The sequence below is a fragment of the Phymastichus coffea genome, unplaced genomic scaffold (genome assembly GCF_024137745.1).
Source record: "Phymastichus coffea isolate CEN01 unplaced genomic scaffold, Cenicafe_Pcof_1.1 PCOF00116, whole genome shotgun sequence".
Classification (NCBI taxonomy): domain Eukaryota; kingdom Metazoa; phylum Arthropoda; class Insecta; order Hymenoptera; family Eulophidae; genus Phymastichus; species Phymastichus coffea.
The window spans coordinates 225,058-245,918 of NW_026706927.1; the positions used below are offsets into that span (position 1 = coordinate 225,058).

Genomic DNA, 20,861 nt, shown 5'->3' on the forward strand with positions numbered 1-20,861 from the left:
AGGTACGTGCGCAATATCGATAAACGATAACTTCCGCCGTTTCGATGAAACCTCTAAAAAGAGTCCATGGGCTCGAGCGCCGGAGGAGAGAGAGAGAGAGAGAGAGGCCCGAGGGGAAGAGTCTCAAACTGCGTTCTTCGTAAACATAAAACGCAAGGCGGCTCAGAAGTGCGCGCGACGCGCGGCTTTACGGGCAGAGCTCCGGAGCCGGCACGTACGAAACGGCGCACCGAGCTAGATTGCGAACGACGAGGCATCGAGCGTTGCGATCGGAGGTCCTACCGTGGACGTGCCACAGCGACTTGGCTTGTCAGCCTCGATCTCGGAGCTTCGTGCGCGCGCGCAGACCTCCCAAAGGATCCTCTCGTCTGTTTTTCGCTGGCTCGCGGCGCGGCCGATCGAGCAGCAGCAGCAGCAGCAGCAGCAGCAGCCGCCGCCACTGAGTCACTACGGAAATGCGCTCTGCGACGTTCAGGCCAGTCGCGAAACATTTTCAAAATGAAAACATTCCCGTCCAGTCGACGCTCGACGCGGAGAGGCCTCGAGCGTCTTGGATAGGAGGCGGAGGAGGATCTTAGAGAGGAGTAATGGACAAAGTTGAGGCTCACGCGTACCACGAGAGAGCGTTGCGCAAAGACGGCCCCCCGCACCTAAAGCCGATTGGCAATCCTCTCGGGCGGCGCGCTCTCGCCTAAGATATGCAGCTCCGCCGCGGCAAAGCAACGAGGTCGCGAGAAGGCTTCGGGCGAGGCCCATCCCCACCGAGACGCATTCAATTTTCAGCGGAGTTATGGGGAATCGGTGTGCGCTCGGTAGCCTCGGCGGTCAGGCGCAGTCCGCAAATCAATTCTCATTGAAAGGGCGTTTGCAGCGCGAGAGCTAGGAGCCGCGGCGGCAGCGTCGGCGCCAGTTGCCAATGCGTATTTGCCAATTCCCCGTGTGGCGTTGCCAGTGGCTGCAGACGGCCCGGTCGAATCGAATCAGCGGCGCCGCAGAGCACCTCGGGCACGCGCGTTATTTCGACCGGTAATCCGATTAGGGCTCGCGCGCGAGCCTCCCGATTCGCCGCCACTCGCGCCCAATTTTCGCGCACGTACGCGCGGCGCGCTGCTGTTTGCCCAGCTGCTCGAATAGCAATTAGCCGCCAACGCCATCCGCGGCTCTTGCTCGTTTGTCCTTTCTTTCTTCGCTTGTCGCCCAAGTGGATGCGCGGAATCGCGCCTGTCTGGCTTCCTCCCGAGTGTTCGAATGCCTCGTCGATGGCACGTTGCAGCGAGTGCCGCTGCGCTTGAGAATCGTTGAAAACAAAGAGAACATCTCGGAGGCAATCGGCAGCTTCTATAACTGGCGGTGCAACTGTTGAAGGCTTAATTTTCGTCAATGGGATTGGAAGCGGCTTCGAATATTGACAAGGTGTCTCTCTTCGGAGCTACAGATTGCGAACGGAAAGAACAAAGAGGTGCTCCTTTAATTCAGCCTATTTTCGTGAAATTGCAGGTGCGCCGGACAGATTGTGGGGCAAGAATCCCGACTATCCTTACTACCGTCCGCATCTACGTCCACCATCGACGACGGCGAGGACGACGGCGAGGACGACGGCGAGGACGACGGCGAGGACGACGGCGAAGACGACGACGACGACGACCACCACCACCACCACCACCACCACCACCACCACGGAGCGACCATGGCGGACGCGACCGTACACTCCGAGGGAACCGTCGTACACGCCTCGCGAGCATCCCTACAGACCGAATCATTATCCACCGGAGGAGCGACCGCGATACCCCGACGAAAGACCGCCGCGCCGACCCGAGTATCCGGGCGCCGAGCGACCACGTCAACCCTATTACCCAACGAGTAGAGCCGACTGGCCGGCAGCGAGCACGCCAAGGAGGCCGCCTTATCACAGGCCGCACCATCATCATCCCAACACCGTTGGCACGACGTCCAGTCCGAGGTACAGACCTGCCGTGAAGAAGGACGCGCCCGACAAGTGCGACACGGACTACGACGCCATCAGTCTCATCAGGAGAGAGCTCTTCATCTTCAAAGGACGAGTGAGTTGATCGTCGACACTCGCGTGCGCGGTCAAACGCGCAGCAGCGGCTCTTCTAAATCTTGCACGGCTGGATGCCGCGTCCTAACGCAGCCGAGGGCCGAGGGAGGGGAATTAACTCCGCGTAAGCCTCGCAAGCGACGACCAGAGGCTACGGCTGTTTCCCTCGGTAGAGGCCAACTTTGGTTGCGCGCCTTCGCAGGCTTCGCGCTAATTTGCAGACGCGCGTTTGTCTGCGCATCGAGAGTGTTCGCGAAAAATAGGAAATCGATGGACCGTCGCCAAATTGCCAAAGATTAATCCGCGTGTGCACTCTTGCTTTTTACCAAGTTTCGCAGCAAAGTGCAACCTAATGATAGATTTTGTCGCTCAATAGTATGTATGGCGGCTGAACGATCGTGGACTGGTGGAAGGTTTCCCAGCCGAGATAACCCAGCTGTTCAAGTTTCCAATGGAGGTGGATCACGTGGATGCGGTTTACGAACGTACGGATAACAACGGCATCGTCTTCTTCGTCGGTCGCAATTACTACGTCTTCAACGCGTTCTATCTCGAACCCGGCTATCCTAAACCTATTACCGAGTTGGGTCTACCACCTGATCTCAAGAAAATCGATGCCGCCATGGTTTGGGGTTACAACAAAATGACCTACTTCTTCAGTGGCAACATGTATTGGAGGTGATTGGACAATAAATATATTACTTTATGTTGTATATGAGTATTTCTTATATTTTTCTGATATCGTTTGAAGGTTCGACGAGAACGTGAACTATGTGGAACTGGACTATCCGAGAGATATCAGTATGTTCGCCGGTATTGGCACGGATATCGATGCGGCTTTCCAATGGAAAAACGGTAAAAACTAGCAAACAGTACGCTGTCGCGCTTCAGCCTATGAGCAGTCGCATTGACGGTCATTCTGATCAATTTTAGGTACGACGTACTTCTTTAAAGGCAGGCACTTTTGGCAGTTCGACGACATGCGCATGAGGGTGGCTCACAAAAGACCCAAGCTCTCGGCGCAGTACTGGATGAATTGTCCACGAGGAATTGAAACCAATGACGTCGACTTTGAATACCCTACCAAGCCGCGAATCCACAGTATATCTGCGAGCGCTGCAACCCCGATGAGCTCGTGTCACGCCATTGTCGCTGTGACATTGCTGTTACCTTTGTTTAGACGAGTGTATGCGTAGGCAAATTTTATATCATCATGTTTCTTGCTGTCTCTGGTTTGAAAGAAGTGAAACTTGAGCATTTCTTTATCTGGAAATTCGATTGATGTTAATGTTTTTTCAGTACTTAACGCAATGCAATTAGTTAGCCAAATTTTTCTTTATTTATAGGGACGTTTGATCTTACAGAAGAGAACAAATTTCGGAGAAAATAGTAGTCGCTAAATCAGGACCGAGCATTATTTGTGAAATATTGCCATGGACGAAATAAACACCTATTAATGAAGGTTTTTCGATCAATTTTCAGGCTTTTAATAATGTCTATATTTATGCACACACGCGTTGCCTCTATTTTGTACTGAATAAGCATTTCAAAGTATCAAATATTTTGTAATTCATTCATTCGGTCGATTGCAACTTAATATGAATGTTTCGCAAGTTGTGTGAGAAACGATTAGAGAGAGTTGTGAAAAGTATGAATAGATGAAGTTCGTATGGAATGGGAACTAATAATGCAAGTGATTTTCACGAATGTTTGTTAAACCGTAGAACTATTGCGAAATTTTATAATTAACCAATGTTAATTTCTATATAAAACCAGTTGACCGTTTATGTATATATTTTTTTTTACAAAATTTAAGCAAATTTTATAGATTTTGAGTTTTAAGTTATTTTATAGCTTTAAATTTTGTGATGACTTTTTATTTTTATATAAATAAAACGTCGTATTCTTTGAAAATTCGATTTTAATTGAGCTTCAAATTAAGAAATGCGCATTATTTCATTCTTGAACATCACGATAAAGATATTATTTTAAACAAGGGCAATGCAAGTATAAGCATTTCTTTTTTAATAAAAAAAACGTAATTTTAAGTATTATACTTTTTTTCTATTAAGCATCGAAGGCGTCAAATCAATCAATGATGTAATCCCAAAACTGTAGACCTTCAACTGCCTTTATCGTGAGGAACGATTTACATTCCTTCACGCCAATACTTTTATACTGTATTACGTAGTATATTTAATTGTTCACTTTATATGTACTATACCTATATAATATGATTCTTGAGTTTTTCCATAACTCAATTTTGTTACTTCATTCGATCAAGAAAAGTAAACGAATGTTTTTAATGTTACAATTTGTACGAGATCGTTAATCTCGATTCAATGGTGCACTTTTAGATTTTTTTATTAATAATTGATTAGCATCGTACTAGAAATGAAAAATAACGATAACTTTTATATATGAATGTTATGTAAGAAGCGTGCAGTCAGTTTTATGAACTGTGATATTTATACTGAGAAGTATCGCTAGTCTGAAAACATGCTATATCTTACAAGTACGTATATACAATAAAACGAAATACTAAAGCTCATTTGAGCTGGAATGGTTGTCTTAAGTGTCTTATTCAAAATCATAATATCGAAGCTGTTAACGTTTTCCTTAACTACGAGTCAGACTAGCGTACCGAATTCTATTACTCAAATAGAAGCTATATTTTGTAAGCTCACGCTTTCTATGTGTACATACGAAAAGCGATAAAGAAAGGTAAAATAATTTTTTCGACGGAATACATAGTATACGTAGTATCTCTGTACGTGAATAAATTGAGATAGGTGTATTGAGACCGGAGACGAAGTTTTCAAAAAAAACTCTTGTTTATTCTCTTCCATAATTGATAACATGACGCACATTTTCACTTTTAGTTTTTCATATACATATTTATATAATAATATTTGTTTCTCTAACGATGATGATGACGACGATGATGTAGTAAGTGCGTATCCGACGGCGAATACGAGTCCCAAGGGTTGAGTAAACCTAGCGTCATCTGAACGATAGTATCAACCTCGGCCATGGCACCGATACCCGTGTCACCGCACATGAGGGTCTTAGAGATGCACGGCACCTCCTTGTATCCCCAAGATTTTAGCAGTGCCACCTGTTCGATAAACAAACGAAAGTTTTCGTTAGTGAAATCAAATTTTTTTTTAATTGAACGAATTTTTCTGTGTTTTTAACGTTGTGAGATGTGAACGATTGTAATGAATTATTTGATGCTTATTTTAAGGAAATAAAATCGTAAAAAATATGTCAGATGTTATGTTTATTCTTCTCAATAGAAGAACTATCCTCGGTTCTAGCTTTAATTTTTTAATCCGTCTGAAATAGATTTTCTTAGAATTGACATAAACATCATTTTTCCACAAGGAGAATCTTTTGAAAAAAGACACAAACACGTAGATCTAAGATTAAGCATACTTGCGGAGCAGTGACAGGGTGTTCCCACATCCTCGTATTCATGGCCGGGCAAAAGATCAGCGGTTTTTGTGTATCCCAGGCGCGTGCCACGCACGTTAATATATTGTCGCAGATTCCGCTTGCCATTTTACCCAGCGTGTTGGCATCCATAGGAGCGATTACAAATATATCGGCCCATTTAGCCAAATCGATGTGAAGCACTGGATCGCCTCGATCCTGCCAAGCTGCCCACTCTACGGTGTCCGATAGAACTTGACAACCAGGTGGTAGTTCGACTTCCTTCAAGAAGTGCTTGGCTCTCTCGGTGACAACCACGCGTACCTCGACGTTCCGTTGCCAGAGCTTTTGCACCAACTGGGGCAACTTGATCGTCGCGACGCTTCCGGTACAGCCGACCAGCACTCGTTTCTTCGATGTCGAGGATGCCATTGTGGTTTTGTTTTGTTATGTTTGGATGAACGTGTATGCACTCTAGTATATGTGTGCTTTTGTTCTCGACTATCTAGACTACTTTGCGTTTCGTTTTAACGTCGCTACAAGCGACTAATTTATTGACATTCAGTTTTCAGATCAGCTAAATAACGGCCGCCGCGTGTTTATCAATTGCGTACACGTCGGGTGCGACACGTGAGAAGCGATCTTTTATTTATATAATTTATTTTGCTACCTACAACGGACGACCGTCTAAGGCCGTTGAATAAGTTGCACTGCAGCTTACAATATATCTCGAACTTGGCAGAAGCAGATCATCGATACAACTAGGATACAATTTGCGTTTATTTTCTTAATATCAAGTCTTCGAGTTTGGCTTTATTTAATTGAACTTGCGTTGCACTAATGACGTAACTACGACAGCGAGGGTGCACAAGCAATGAGCATGGATTAATTTGTCGTTTCAGTTAATCGATTTGCCTGAAGCTTTTTTTCTTATAGAGAACTTGATGACTAACCTCATGAATGGGGTGTTTCGTCGTGTACTGTGTGATTTACGAAGTGGTTATTGTTGTTGCCGACATTTGTGTGTAAAGTATTATTGTAGATTGGTTTGTTTGTTGACTTTAGTTATGATTGATTGATATGTTAATTATATCGAAGATCGTTATCCAATTTCTTTCACTATTCTTGACGCAGGCCTTCAAGTCTTTAAACTTTATCTTTCCAATAACTATCTTCTTTAACATTTGTATACATATAATTTTTTATATATAATCTTTAATATTTACTCTGTTTAATGTATATATATCCTTATTTTATAAATATATAATATGCATATAAAACACGAGATCGCGAATTTCGCAACTCAGGATTTATTAGGCATGAAACGTGTACGTTCGTCTCGTCGTTGAACTGTGTATTTCGATGAGAACCCTATTGAAAAAAGAAAAATGTGAGATTTGTTGAAGTTTATGTGGTTGTGAACATTTACAGCAGTTGTAGAGAGCAATACTCGTTACAATTTTATTTCAAAATTTTATATTTTTGATCATTTATAATATTAGCAATGAAAACTTTTTTTGAAATCTTTAATATTCTACATCATATAACAATAACACTTACTCATTATGATTTATTTATTCTTTAGTTCTTCAAATAAATAAGGAATGGTCTAAGTTTTAAAAGCTCATATGAAATTATGTGAGAAAAAAATAGATCTATTATAATTTATAGAAATAATAATTGAACATATACTATAGAAATAATAATTGAACATATATTATAGAAATATTAACACTATCAGACAGCATATGGCATTATTAAATAGAATAAGCATCAATAGTATTGAGATTAACTCCTTACAATTGCATCTTTTTAACATCATATTTTAGCCATACAAGCTAAAAAATAACTAACCAGGATAACCTTTCTTCAGGGCAGTTTATTTGTTCGGCAGTTAGGGTCAACTCTACGACGAAGACGAAGGGCCTTTCTCATTGCTGCTTCTGTTCGCTCAAATTACTTTCTTGAAAGCCTAGTTTAGACCAGCTTTCTCTAACCATCAGTCCATTGTCCATACGACAACCAAGATATTCTTTGCTCTCTTCCTTACAGATGCTAGCTATGTTCTTGTTTTTTATCAGACAGCGCATATACTTGATCATAACTTCACGGCATAATCCTTCATGGTCCAATGGAAAACTGCCCTTCTCAGGTGGCGTAGGAGTAAATTGCTTCTGTGAAAATGTAAAAGAGGACATCCTGTTGCTAACAGAGAGTCTTCTCGGTTCTCATCCACATTTGGTCAATTTGGTTTAGTGTCAGTAGAAACAGGAACTGTAAACATGATCATGTGTAATATTTTTTAATTAATAATCAGAAAAACGTGTTTTTTTGCTGAAATCAATAACACATATTTTCCCTTTTTTTCCTTTTTATTGCTAAGAATTTCAAGATAAAACAAAAAAAGAGTTAATTGTCCTAATAACCTAATAACTCTTAATGTTGAATCAATATAGGTTAGATTATTCAACACTCTTAAAATGCATCTTATTGTTCAATACAAAATTATAATAAAGCAAAACATAAATTGAAATACTTATATATGCATTATATTTATTTCAAATAAGGAATCAGAATGTAAATATGTTTTTCTATTCAAATACAATAAGTAAATTTTCATATATCTTTGATGATGACTTCTTTTCATTCGCAATACTTCAACGTGACACGAAAAAATAAAAATCATTTGGACATTTCCATTTTTATTTACTACATACTACATAGTTAGTTGTGACTGGCAATTGCATAGTTACATCACCAACCGTGCTCAACGTCTCAGCTTGGAAGCACCAATTCACTATTTATTCATCTGCCGAAACTACGTTTACTAGCTCGCACAAACACACATGCACACAACACAGGTACTATTGTATACCTACATTCAAACAGAACAGAGAGCTTATCACATCTGATAAGAGCACGTAAAGAATAACACTCTCAGCCATGCGCTCTCGTCACGCAAAGCGTTTTTATATGATAATAGCACGCCATGCACATTTTACCCTTGGGCACAGCTAAATCCAATCAGTACTTCAATATCAAATTACACGGTAAATCTGAACGAAAGTACAGGTACATATATATGCACACGCACGTAATTATGATCGTGCAATGATCTGGCACTGTAGGTACTTGCAAGGGACAACAATAGGCGTCGCGAGATGTAAATAAGCAAAGCAACTTCGTAAACAGAGGACGGATAAGTACCTTGTATCCCTGGGCAGTGTGTTATCTCCCTCCTTCTCTGGTCTCTTCCTCGACTCAACTCCCCCGCGGAAATGCTCCTAGGGGGTACGGCTGCAGGCTGCAGGCAGCGAGTCCTCTTATTTGCTATAGGGCGCTCTTAAAGAACCAAGAGAGAGGATCCAGTCGATCGCTCGTTGATGCGCGCGCAGCCCACCACCCTCTCTAGCTTGCAGTGCATGTGTACGCGCGGGAATATCTGCGGTGAGCTGGTCTACGCCCGCTATGTGGGTTAAGACTGTGCTTTCCTTTTTCGGGGTTAATGCCAAGTAATAATACCTTTTCCAACGCTTCATCATTCTTTTATATCGTTATCGTTGCTTGACTGTAATTCTTTTACCTTTGAGACTCTCTTTTATCACCCCTCGTATGTTTATTATTTTCAGGTCATTGATAATTCATACACGGAGCTTTCAATCAATTTCATGACATTTTCTCGATGGCCGAAGCAAAGCTTACGGGCCTTTGTTACAATAGATGGAAAAATAATGCAACGGTAGTTTTCGTTTTTACAATGACATTTTATTTCATATTACTTAAGATCTGCTGGTTTTACAGTCTACGACATTATAAATTTTATATATATATATATATATATATATATATATATCTTTTACGCGAGAGATATAGATTGAAGTGCGCTTGCCCTTTGCTTGTTCGTTTTTCTGTTTTGATGAAACGCAACTGACGATAATCATCCTCGTAGAGATTTATTATCAGTCTAGTTCACAAGCCATGCAATATTTTGTTTAAGACATCCGTAGAAAAACTCGAGAAGATACATTCGAGGAGACAAAGAAAACTCGATTCTATCGATTTCATTTATTTGCGCTAAAAAATTTAAGAAAAGGATATATAGCAGTATAAAAGTATCACTCAAGTTTCCAAAAGTGTGTATCGTTATACGCGACGGTGACGTGTGCGTCCATACGGAAACCTTACAGACTTAAATAAGCTCAAATTTGTGAAGCCTTGTGGTTGCTCTAGTCTTTCGAAAAAGTTCGGCCTTATCCTAAACTTAATAAGTCTTTTTTTGCGACGAAATAATTAATGTAATGATTGGAAGAGTTTGCAAACTGTTAAGACTGATACGAGATTGGACAAGAAATTATTGAAAAAAATATTTAAACTGTCTGTTTTTAATACATATAAGTTACATAAAAAAATTCCGCAATAAAAAAAAACACTTCTTTCTAGCATTGCGTATTTTCACGATGCTTAAAATGTAAAAGGAAATACAAATTGATGAACGTGCGTTTCTTAGCTCATAATGAGTTCTATTTAGAGCACATGATTTGGAACATGTTTTGATAAGGTACAGAAGTTTGGCACGAAAATTTATTGTACTAGTCTATCTTAATATTTTTTAATGTAAAGATTTTGGTATTTTTCCCGAAAAAAGGACGTCATAATATTGTATTTAGGTTCATAAGTTTGATTAATAGAGAAAAAATGTTTATTTCAATGGCTGCTCATAATTTTAAATTATTTGACTAAGTATACGATTACTTTCATAAAACTCGTATTTTAAACATTATGTAACAAAGAGATTTATAATAATTAATTACGAAAATTATACTCTACATAATTAATTTGTTAAGTAAAATAATCATAAAATTGATAACTCTTTTAATGATGTATAACGATCAAAAATCCATTAACTAAAAACTCATTAAATATTGTATATATATATATATAAATGGACTTGTTTGTCTAAAAATGCTTCATCATTCTTTCAGAGGTATATATAATTAATTATGTTTATGTCTTATTTTAGGCTTATATCTATTTTTGTTTAGAATTACTAACGACTTTAGTGTTTCTAAAAGACTTAAGAATTCGCTGGTTTTATCTAAACTAATGTGATATTCAAGCTGTGATCATCGGTAATTAATATCAATACACAAAAGTTATTCTATCTATAAAGCTTAAAATTAGAGTACGTATTGTTTAATGTCGGTTTTGCGTAACAGCTCTTTCGTAGAATAAAAGATACGGACTAGCATTTAGGACCTCCTCTAATGTAATTTTTTCAACAATTGTGTCAGAAGTATATAGCCATTGACCAGGACGATTTCCCCGTCTGTAACATACAAAATGGCCTGCATCTACGGGTCCTCGATGTTCAATCACAGCATAGAGATAGTATTTGTGTTTTCCCTGGTGTATTGATGGATTCAACAACGTCATTGCTTGTAAATTGCCCTATAATTAAAATGTACGTTAAAAATAATATTTTTCTAAAATTTTTGTCTGGCGTAATTTTCATAATTAGAATGAAATACATTGGCGTCATTTTACATGATTTGATCAACTTACTTGCGTGCTTTTTCTTTTTGTTTCTGTATAAGTGAATGGATCCAATATTAATGATTCGTAAAAAACAACTGGGTCATCTCTCTTAATTGTAATTCCAGATGGGCTCCACGTTGTCCTTGGAATGTGAAGACATAGGCACTTTGGTAGTTTGCCAAACGTTAATGTTCTATAAGCTGGACAACGATTATTGCAGCCATCGCATTGCACATCAGAAACTACTTCTCTCGATACCAGCCGAGAAAGTAAGCCAACAAGTGTAAGTCTTTTCCATGTAAAATCATCATTGGTTGGTGGTAAGGGCAAAGAAACACTCTCCAGTTTTTCAAAATGTACAGGGCTCTAAAATAATAAAATTTTATATGTTAATATGTAGCATTAAAATTTCTGATTTATATTTATGTAGAATCACAAAATATTACCTTCCATTCGCATTCGGTGCATATCAACTGGCTTGTCAGTAGGCCAGAAAAAGGGTGAACTTTATTTGGTGAAGATAATGAATGAGAATTTGGTTGAGAAGGAATAGCATATAACGAGGTCCATGGTCTTGTTGATTTTTCATTGATACTTTTATCTTCAATAATCTTTGAAATAATTTCTGAAGACCTAGCAATAATAATGCCTGGCTTGATTGACGTCATTGACACTGATACATTTGTTATAGATTGTGCATAATTCATAACGTGATTGTTGAGAATTTTGTTTGTTTCATTAGGAATTTCACAAGTTCCATTATTGACTGATGCAATATCATTGCAAGATACGCTTCTCAAATTTACTGGATCTCCTGATCCTTTGATATCCGTGATTACTAATGGAGTTTTTGGCAATGCATCAGACAAGCCACCCTTCTACACATAACATTTATTATATAACCAATAACTTACAATCACAGTAACTGACAATTTTAGTTTATAATAATCATACCCTGCCTGCAGTTTGTAGCTCAGCCTGAAGAGCACTTAGAAAAACATGAAAGAGTTCATGAGCATCTTGATGTCCAGGAGCAAAATTCCAAAGTGGACCTAATGATGTTATTACTTCTACAGGCCTTACGCTACCAAATAAATCATCCGTAAAACCATTAACCTCTGTAGAAGATAAATTTGAACAATAAATTTTTGAAAGCATTTGTCCTATGATATACAGAGAATATCTGTTAAAAAACTTACTGTCAACCACTGACATAAGAGTATTGGTAAAAGATTCTGGTTTCACTCGGCTCTGTCTGCCACGCAACCATTCTATGAATGCTGGACATGCTGCCAGTGATTGCAGAAGAGAATTCAAAAAGCATGTATATCCCAAATTCTTGATGCCCTCAACTTGGCCTGTAGAAACAACAAACCCAAAACAAAGTTATCAAGTGATGCAATCTATTACATAGACCATTCCACCTACAAACTCGATACAATGTACGTACTATGTGGCACCGACTGCAATTAGATCGAGTTGAAAGGCTACAAGAGGATCAATAATTAATCAGTAAAATCTACAAACCTTTTCGTCTTGGTTTGGGTGAAGGACCCCAGAGTACAAAAGCGCCGACCGCGAGTGCAAAGCCGACAGCAGTGAAGACAGAAATTTTATCGACGTCCATGACACGACTGATGGAGAACTCACTTCTTTACAGACAGACGAACACTTAAAATTGTTATTGTATTGCACGAGAGGGTTTATAACTTTGTGTTTAGGTTACTTTAATAGTAGTTTAATAGTAGTAGGTTACTTTAACTTTAGGTTGATAAGTCCATTGACGGATACAAACGCCGCGAGATGACAGCTATGATCATGTTCTGTTTGCACGTGCGATAATCCTCCGTCTGCTGTGTGTGTTGTTTTTTCTCAAGAACACACCACTTCATGTCACCTTAGTATCCAAGTCGTCCCACGAGTTACCCGGGATTTTTATTTGCGAATAGTTACCATGTGTTTCTCTTTTGCTCAATACCGGAACTCTATAGAGAGGTGTCGTAAGCGTAACAACTTATATTGTTTTTCTTTATCGAGATATAATGCTGCGCAAATTGTGTCGTCGCAGTGGTGATACTTGAACTATTCTAAAGTAAAATTCTTTAAAAACAGTTTTATGGCAATACTTTTCTAAATGTAATCCTCTGACGTGGGTATATATGTATATATTTCAATGCACAATTCTTGATATCTCCTTTCATCTATTTTCATCACAAAATTTAGTGCGTTTGGTTCTTCAAAAATTTCTCTAGATTAGTGACTAGGAAGGTTCTGGGGATATTTTATGAATGGCAATTGGCGCACTTTCATGTCTAAAAACTTACGTTCACCAAAACGATTAAGTATATTTTACCCCTACACCTTTCAGGGGGCTTATTCTGAAAAAAAATTTTAGCACGGGGCCTATTCTGAAAAAAAATTTTAGCACATGTCATAAGCATTTATCACATCTAAAGTGATTAATTCTGTGGTAAACTGAAGTGACAAACTGATTTACCACAAAATTTTTTTTCAGAATAGGCCCCCAGGAAAGGTAAACTTCTGCAGGCGAGTAGGCATGATAATCACACAATTTTTTTTATTATACGCAAACTTGTTCTTCAAACTTCAATAGTTTTGCATGATGTATGAAAATTGCAGGTTATATGAATTTCTTATATCAAGAAATTTGTTGCGAAAATTTTTAAATTCAAAAATATAAAATGTTTAAAAAGTTCGGTTGGGTTGAGTTATAGGTTTTTTATGTCGCTCGCAAAAATCTAAGAGATTGTACGAAGTTGGGTTATTCGGTTATATAAAGATTTTTTTAGACCCTTAATCGCAAGAAACAGGCAACTAAATTTGAGTCACAAACGTAAAAAAAATATTTCGTATTCCTCTTTACATTAATAAAACAAATTTTATCTACGCAGACAAATAGCATATTAACGTAGAATAGTCGAAAATAAATGGTTTCATGAATAAATCTGGTTATTATATTAAGTTGAGTCGCACATTTATGGTTTTGCATGATTATTGATAGTATACCAATGGAGTACTACAAGTAAGAATCGAGAACCATGGATTCATCAATGTCATCAGTCGTCGTGGCCTTTTCGTGCCTACTCGCCTACGGTTCTCGACCGCGACCCCTGATGTTAATTCGTTACTTCTTAGTTTGTCGAACTCTTCTATATTAATAGATATATATTTTCAAGTAATTAAATAAATAATTTAATAAATGTACTGTTTGGATAATTATTTTGTAAACTGTGTGAAATACTTTCCACAATTGGGATTATTTAATTTTTTTACAAAATGTTTTACACTTTTACGGAAAATAATATTTGAATACGCCAAAAAAGAATTCGCTCATTTTTTAACAATACTTAATCAAATTGAGATAAAATAGCAATTTTCTAGACTTAGTATATGTATTTACTTTTTTGACGGTAAGCAAACGCAGTTACATATTATTTCTTATACATCTTAAATATAAAGCTAACCAAAAATAGACTTAGCTATGTGTACACCAGAAAATTTAAGACTCATTTTCACAGTCCTATTTCTACTACAGGTGTCGGTCACACAAAGATGAGGAGAAAGTCAAGTCGCACAATAAAATTTAATTTGTATAGGTGACAACCACGAAAACCCGCCTTCGGTTCAGGTAGACGAATAACAATATAAAAATACACGCCCTGAATTTGTATGAATGTACAATATAAGCGCTAGAGTCTGTTTATTGCACTTGACCCTTACACTCGACTCTGTAAATGATTATTCTGTGTACTTAAGTATTTTTCTTTTCATCGATGAACGAAGAAAGACCATACATGGTCTTTGCTACTACTGTTGCTCATGAAACTAATCAAGATCGTTTATGCGCATTTACGAGCAAGAGATACACCGCGCCGCAGTGCGCTAAGAGTTTTCATCCAATTGGTTCTATGCACTGTATATGAACATCTTGAATTAACGCAGATGTTTTTACATGGGCTAAAGTAAGAATGTTCAAAGTAAAAAAAGATTACCCGAAACATTTTCTCACGGCTATTAAACTATTACTCAATCTCTTTCTCTCTCGCTCGGAGTCCTTGCAATAAAATTTATCTTGCCATTCTTCTTCGTCATTCCGTGTCATGTTAATTACTCACCAATTTCAAGACCATCAAAGCGAACTCGCGCAAGAGCCATCATAATATGGTTGTAGGCTACCGATGAAAATAAAAAAAAGAGATGGAATTTTCATGCGAAAAGCATTTTCTCACACACGTTGAGAAAAAGAAAGAGAGAGAGCGCAGAATTCCTTAATGACCACGACTAAGAGAAGGACGAAGATAAAAGAATTTCTCAGCACAGTGAAAGAGAGAGAGAGAGAGGGAGAGAGAGAGAGAGCACCACGGCAAGGGGCAACCATGTAAGTATAACCGTAAGATTCCGAGAGTGGCCGAGCCACTCCGATCATTTTCTCTCTCTCTCTCTCTCTCTTTCTCTCTCTCTTTCTCTCTCACTCGTGTTGTATTTTTATCCTTTTCGCCCCGACTACACTTCTCGCTTCTCACAAATTTTTCTTGAGCTAACCGATCCTTTGAGTGCGCGTGGACAAACAAGTATCATCGCGTTTGCGTCGCTCAAAAAGTGAAGCGGCGTGTTGTAAGTGCTGATTGAAAATGACAAGTGCATAGTGTGTGGATGCTGCGCGAAGGAAAGTTAAAGGGCCTTGCACTTGCGTGGCTGGATTTAGCGGCACAGAGCGGCGGAAGGGGGAAAGGAAAAAGAGAGAAGGGGACCCACGGAGATTGAACGGCAGGCAGAGCGCGGCGGCCGCGGCAGTCTCGGCCGCGTTTGCAAACACAAAACGGACCTGCTTTCCCCTCCCTCCAGCAGCGCGACTTCCTGTTCTCAAAAACTACAAGCAACAACCAAAAACGTAGTGTGTACACACAGTCGAGACTACGAGTCGGTGCGCGTTCGTGAAAATTGCGAGTGACCGTGCGAGTAATAATCGGTAATTGTGGAATTGTAGGTACGAGTGTGCGTTAGTCGTGTGTCTGTATCCGTGGCTATAGCAGCCCGAGGCGGCGTGGGAGAGGAGAAAATGTTCTCACGGTCCGGCAGCGGCGGCGGTGGCGGCAGCGCGTGAGCATCTTGCTCCGTCGGTCTTTTTTCGCGCGCAGCACCAAGAAGATGAGTATGCTGTCGTCACAGACACCCTCGTCGCATCATCATCATCAGGATGGCGGACGTGCGGTAGTCGTTTGGGAATGGGAGAATAGACAAGGCCGATGGAGGCCATATAGCCCGGCAGTCTCGCAACATCTCGAGAGAGCTTATTGCAAGAATCTGACCAGGGTGTTCCTTAACGATGCCGATCCTAGTCTTGACAGGTTTGTTTAGATTTTCTTTTTTTTCATTCGGTAATGGCTGCGAAGTCGTTACTTGATCTACTTTCCGTCATATTACTTTGCGGATGCTGTGCATGGAGTGAGAGAGAGAGAGAGAGAGCGTGCGCGCGTTTGTGGCGTTTGCGGGGTTTCAGTGTTCGTGTAGCGCAGGGAATGAGAGAGCAAAAGATAGTGAGATCTGTGTCTAAAGTTGATGGTGGCCGTTCAACAGGTAGATTTTTCAAATAATGCTCGTAGGTTTTTGGCTTTTATTTTATTGTGTTAATTGATACTGAATCGGACAGTTGACATTTTATGTTGAAACGTTTCTGTATATCAGTATAGATGTCGACACGCGAAATATTGCTTTATTGACGCAAAACATTTTCGAGCAACATATTTCTTTGCGGCGAGCGAATGTTTGCTGAAGATGAAAGTTATTTTCTTGAGAGTCCGTCTCAGTGGATACCGCGTATGCATGCCGACACTGCCCAAGCAAGGATTTAGGATACGTGAAAAATTGCTACGTACGCAAAACTATCTAAGACAAAACTATCAGATCATCTTTTGCAGGACAAATAAAACGATTAGTACCCATATACATACCCATATAGTATCCCGAAAAAATATTGCAGAACCGTGTTTTTGTACGCACATACATACCTGCGTCCGCAGACCGACACTTACCCCCTCCCCTCAAATCATTTTACGTACGCTAACTCCTACATCCGCAATCCGGAAAATTTTCCAGGTCACGCGCTTTTTGCGTAAGCGCCAGTTTTTCACGCGTCCCAAATCCTTAAGTACCCGATATCAGCCGTCGAAACAGAACCTTATTTTTAATGTCGGTTCATAAAGTACAACGGAATAGCCTTATAAATATTCAACAAAACATTGAACTTACGTGGGAATGAAGTGCTTTATTCAATTAAAACAAAAAATACCTCAGCAAAATAAAAACGAAATCGTCGACTTAATTTATCTCATTTGCCACTGAAGCCTAGAATTGTTCATATACTCCACGGATACTCGATACCTTGACATACGATCCGAAATGTGTAATACCTGAAGGAATTTGAGACGTCGTGAAAATATGCTCATCGGGAATTTCGGAAGAGATTTGCAGTTTTATGGCATTCTTCTCAAAGTGTCGGCTACGTATCTCATGTTTCTCGAATTTGCCCACTGGAAATATTTCATGCTGTCACATGCATATTGTACTTTCAACTTCACATGTCATATGAAACAGCTGATATTAAACGTCAACGAATAAGCAATGAAAAATAATAATAAGGAATAATTGTAATTTGCTACTGGTCTATCACGCATGATCGACAAGCAGCTATTTCTGTACCAGGTACTACATCAATCTGAAAACCAACACTCAGTGCACGGAAGAGGGTGACGAAACCCATGGAGTTCGACGGATGTTTTATTTACCTGGATCTCCGGCTGGTAAAGGTGCCAAATGGGAGTGGGCCGGAGACACCGATGATTGGCATACTTACGACATGGAAGTGCAATGTTTGATCGAAGAGGCTTGGGCTAGGGTATGTCTATCGGAAATACTATTTTAGTTATCTTTTTCTACGGTTACAAACTCTTAGTTATAAAGTAATTTATTCGATTGTTACTTACTGCGTGTGTGTCACTGTCGAATTTATTCATTTTACTCCGAGCGACAATTTCTTAAATAAGATATATTTTTTATTGCAGGGAGACAAAACAATCGACGTTTCGAAAACTTATTTGGGCTTCCCATACATCATAAACTTTTGTAATTTAACACAAGTGCGATGTTGCACGGGCTACGTAAGGCCAATCAGGCGCATTCAGCAAGCTCCCTATCCTCTGGTCAAGATTAAGTTGGAAGACTTGCAAACAAGTACAGGAAGAAGAACTACCTCTATAGCAGCTAAGCCCAACAACACCAAACCAACGAGCAAGAAACCTCCGAGCAATAGTAATAATAACAACAGTAACAACAATAACAATCATCCAAAGAAGAGTAGTAAAAAGGTATTATTGATGAATGCGATCTTGTTTCCAAACTGCTTTGTTGCACGATAATAGCTATCTTATTTTTCCACCAAAAAACAGAATAAGCACGGCGAAACGGGCACGTCGAACATTGCTCGTGTCATATTGAGCAATTTCAATATATTTAGCAACAACAAGCACGCCATAGACAATCATCATCAGCACAGCAGTTCCGGTCACGCGGTTCAAAGCTCGCATACTAATAAAAGACGAACAGCATGGGATACGGTCCTCGATGCCGATTCTAGCAGTACGAAAAGCGGTAGGAGGCCAAGCGTCGACACCGTTTCCACGTATCTTAGTCACGAGAATCCAGTCGATCTGCTGGATACCAGCATGTGCAGCGAAGATTCTTTTAAGGATGCCGTTGTTGGTTGGTATTATATCTTGTGTAGTTAAGTCATTTTTACTCGGTAATTGCAACGGTCGTCGTCTAATTTTAGCAGTGGATGGAGCTTCGGATGTAATATCACACTATGTCAAGGTAGTCGAAAGTGATGGCACAGAGTCTTGTCCCATATGTTTGGGCACTCCGGAACCATTGACGGTCGAATTAACTCGCTGCCGACATAGATTACACTTAGCTTGTTTAAATGCAATGCTGAGTTCACAGCGAGATCCTAATCATCGTCATCCTGTTTATATTCAGTGTCCAGTTTGTCGCATGATTTATGGAGAGAAAAGAGGTAATCAACCACCCGGTACTATGAACTGGACAAGATTGTCAAGATGCCTGCCTGGTTATCCAAATACGAAGACTATTCAAATAACTTACGAGTAGGTTTATCTGATGTTACCAACTACTTTCTTTTCTATTTTCTATAATAAGTTAATACTTTGGAATTTTTAGCATTCCATCGGGAATTCAAGGGCCCGAACATCCTCATCCAGGCCAAACTTACTATGCTGTAGGTTTCCCACGAGTCTGTTACCTACCAGACACCGAGCACGGCCGTCGCGTATTAAGGCTATTGCAAATAGCTTTCGAACGAAGACTGATTTTTACAATCGGACGTTCCGTCACCACAGGTCGTGAAGATGTAGTCACTTGGAATGGCATTCACCATAAAACTGAGCTAGGACCGTCTACTTCTGGTCACGGCTATCCCGATGTCACATACCTCGATCGTACCATTTCTGAATTGGCCTCTCATGGGGTAACCGATTACGCTACGCATCTCTATCAGGAGCTGAATTAAAGCATATATATAATTCCAACAAATGAAAAAGTATTGAAAATCGGTATTCCTAGTTTGTTTTGATTCCTAATTTTCTGCCTTTTTTATTTTGAGCTTCTTAGTTAGCTGAATCTTTAAAGAAGTAGGATTTGCGAGAAGATGTAAAATTATAATTGCTATTTTTTCTTTTATTGGTATGCGATTTATTCTAGGGCATTACAGATCATCAATTGTTACGTCCTCTATTTATTTTTCAAATTTTATTTACGTATCGATTATCGTATAGAGTCTTGCATTTACTTATTTAATCAAATATAATTGGCAGCAAAAAAAATCTATCGTTTGTGTTATAACTATTGCTAGAATGTTTTTTATGTTTACAAAAAAAGTGCCGTTACAATTTACCTCTAATCCATATTACACAACGGATAAGGAATCGAGTCGTTTAATGTAAAACTAACATATTTTTAAACTATATTTAGTGTTGACTGGTAAGATTTACTATGGTGAAAGAATTTAGTATCGATCTTTGGTAGTATTTAGTAGGTATTTTAAAATTACAGCGTAAAGTTATTTATTTTAGTAATCTTAGATATTGAAGTCACGTCCATCGCAGTAACTTTTTTTCCAAGGTTTAAGAGCTAAGCAATAACAAACTTCCATAGTTCCACTGTAGTAATTATTTATAGCTTAATATTATAATGTTAGTGCATTAACAATTATTCGGGGCGTAGCAAGGAACTGATAGATTATGTAAGTCATTAAAGACTAAGCTGACTGTACTGATTTTGCCAAGAAAGTATTTTTCTGTTCAAGCATTTAAATATTGTAAAATTTAATTAAAAACAGTCATATATATAAATATGTAGGTATTCTTTTTAAATTGGGTAATGTACGTATCACGGCATTTTTTAATACCGTGGTATAATGCATGTACAATTATTTGTACTATCCAGTTCTTCCAGTAATTTAAGAGTATATACAAAGAGATTTAACATAAGTCCTAAGCTAAGATTATTAAAATTTCTATGTTACAAAATTTATATTATTTTATAACAAATTATAAGAAATAATTACGTTATAACAACCTGATAAAAATTGAGCTTATATTCAATGTACAGTTCATAAACAGGAAAATTTATGTAATAAAATATATAAAAACATTCTTATGGTGTTTATGTTAATTTTTATGAATTCAGTTATTCAATTGGTTATCTTTAGGTTTTAAATAAACGAAAAATGTTAACT

At 39.0% G+C, this 20,861-nt stretch overlaps 4 protein-coding genes across 8 annotated transcripts in view; 2 read left to right on the forward strand and 2 right to left on the reverse strand.

Moving 5' to 3' along the window:
• LOC131670844 (matrix metalloproteinase-2-like) overlaps positions 1-3,261 on the forward strand; it is a 100,837-nt gene extending 97,576 nt beyond the window's left edge. Inside the window, exons 8-11 of the mRNA XM_058946823.1 lie at positions 1,498-2,060; positions 2,436-2,737; positions 2,811-2,914; positions 2,993-3,261. Of these exons, the coding sequence (XP_058802806.1) occupies positions 1,498-2,060; positions 2,436-2,737; positions 2,811-2,914; positions 2,993-3,255 (1,232 nt within the window). The 3' untranslated portion in view covers positions 3,256-3,261. The remainder of the gene's footprint in view (positions 1-1,497; positions 2,061-2,435; positions 2,738-2,810; positions 2,915-2,992) is intronic.
• Positions 3,262-4,965: 1,704 nt separating this feature from the next.
• LOC131670847 (phosphopantothenoylcysteine decarboxylase) lies at positions 4,966-6,860 on the reverse strand. Its single transcript, XM_058946825.1, has 2 exons — positions 5,498-6,860; positions 4,966-5,177 (listed from the first exon to the last, which is right to left on the reverse strand). Exons 1-2 carry the CDS (start codon positions 5,924-5,926, stop codon positions 4,980-4,982), a joined length of 627 nt encoding a protein of 208 aa, XP_058802808.1. The 5' UTR covers positions 5,927-6,860; the 3' UTR covers positions 4,966-4,979.
• Positions 6,861-9,359: 2,499 nt separating this feature from the next.
• LOC131670831 (ubiquitin carboxyl-terminal hydrolase 30) lies at positions 9,360-12,922 on the reverse strand. Of its 2 annotated transcripts, none has more exons than XM_058946793.1 (7): positions 12,786-12,922; positions 12,557-12,681; positions 12,229-12,387; positions 11,984-12,147; positions 11,476-11,907; positions 11,057-11,395; positions 9,360-10,942 (listed from the first exon to the last, which is right to left on the reverse strand). In XM_058946793.1, the coding sequence occupies exons 2-7, from the start codon at positions 12,654-12,656 to the stop codon at positions 10,688-10,690; spliced, it is 1,449 nt and encodes a 482-aa protein (XP_058802776.1). In that variant the 5' UTR covers positions 12,657-12,681; positions 12,786-12,922; the 3' UTR covers positions 9,360-10,687. The 2 variants fall into 2 exon arrangements, with proteins under 2 accessions (XP_058802776.1, XP_058802775.1); XM_058946792.1 differs by having other exon boundaries at positions 12,557-12,700; positions 12,786-12,919.
• A 155-nt stretch (positions 12,923-13,077) lies between these two features.
• Positions 13,078-20,856, forward strand: LOC131670830 (protein deltex). Of its 4 annotated transcripts, none has more exons than XM_058946791.1 (6): positions 13,078-13,178; positions 17,738-17,945; positions 18,112-18,414; positions 18,496-18,808; positions 18,879-19,212; positions 19,286-20,856. In XM_058946791.1, exons 2-6 carry the CDS (start codon positions 17,823-17,825, stop codon positions 19,632-19,634), a joined length of 1,422 nt encoding a protein of 473 aa, XP_058802774.1. In that variant the 5' UTR covers positions 13,078-13,178; positions 17,738-17,822; the 3' UTR covers positions 19,635-20,856. The 4 variants fall into 4 exon arrangements, with proteins under 4 accessions (XP_058802774.1, XP_058802772.1, XP_058802771.1 ...); XM_058946789.1 differs by lacking the exon at positions 13,078-13,178 and adding an exon at positions 15,642-16,398 and having other exon boundaries at positions 18,882-19,212; XM_058946788.1 differs by lacking the exon at positions 13,078-13,178 and adding an exon at positions 15,645-16,398.
• Positions 20,857-20,861: the final 5 nt, after the last annotated feature.

Bases quoted from the DNA above. Each gene is read 5' to 3' on its own strand.
- LOC131670847 (XM_058946825.1), bottom strand. From the start codon at position 5,926: ATGGCATCCTCGACATCGAAGAAACGAGTGCTGGTCGGCTGTACCGGA. The intron at 5,178-5,497 runs GTATGCTTAATC...TTTATCGAACAG, and splicing joins ACCCTGTCACTGCTCCGCAA to GTGGCACTGCTAAAATCTTG.
- LOC131670831 (XM_058946793.1), bottom strand. From the start codon at position 12,656: ATGGACGTCGATAAAATTTCTGTCTTCACTGCTGTCGGCTTTGCACTC. The intron at 12,148-12,228 runs GTAAGTTTTTTA...TATCTTCTACAG, and splicing joins TCTTATGTCAGTGGTTGACA to AGGTTAATGGTTTTACGGAT. The intron at 11,908-11,983 runs GTATGATTATTA...TGTTATGTGTAG, and splicing joins AGCTACAAACTGCAGGCAGG to AAGGGTGGCTTGTCTGATGC.
- LOC131670830 (XM_058946788.1), top strand. From the start codon at position 16,199: ATGAGTATGCTGTCGTCACAGACACCCTCGTCGCATCATCATCATCAG. The intron at 17,946-18,111 runs GTATGTCTATCG...TTTTTATTGCAG, and splicing joins TCGAAGAGGCTTGGGCTAGG to GGAGACAAAACAATCGACGT. The intron at 18,415-18,495 runs GTATTATTGATG...ACCAAAAAACAG, and splicing joins CAAAGAAGAGTAGTAAAAAG to AATAAGCACGGCGAAACGGG.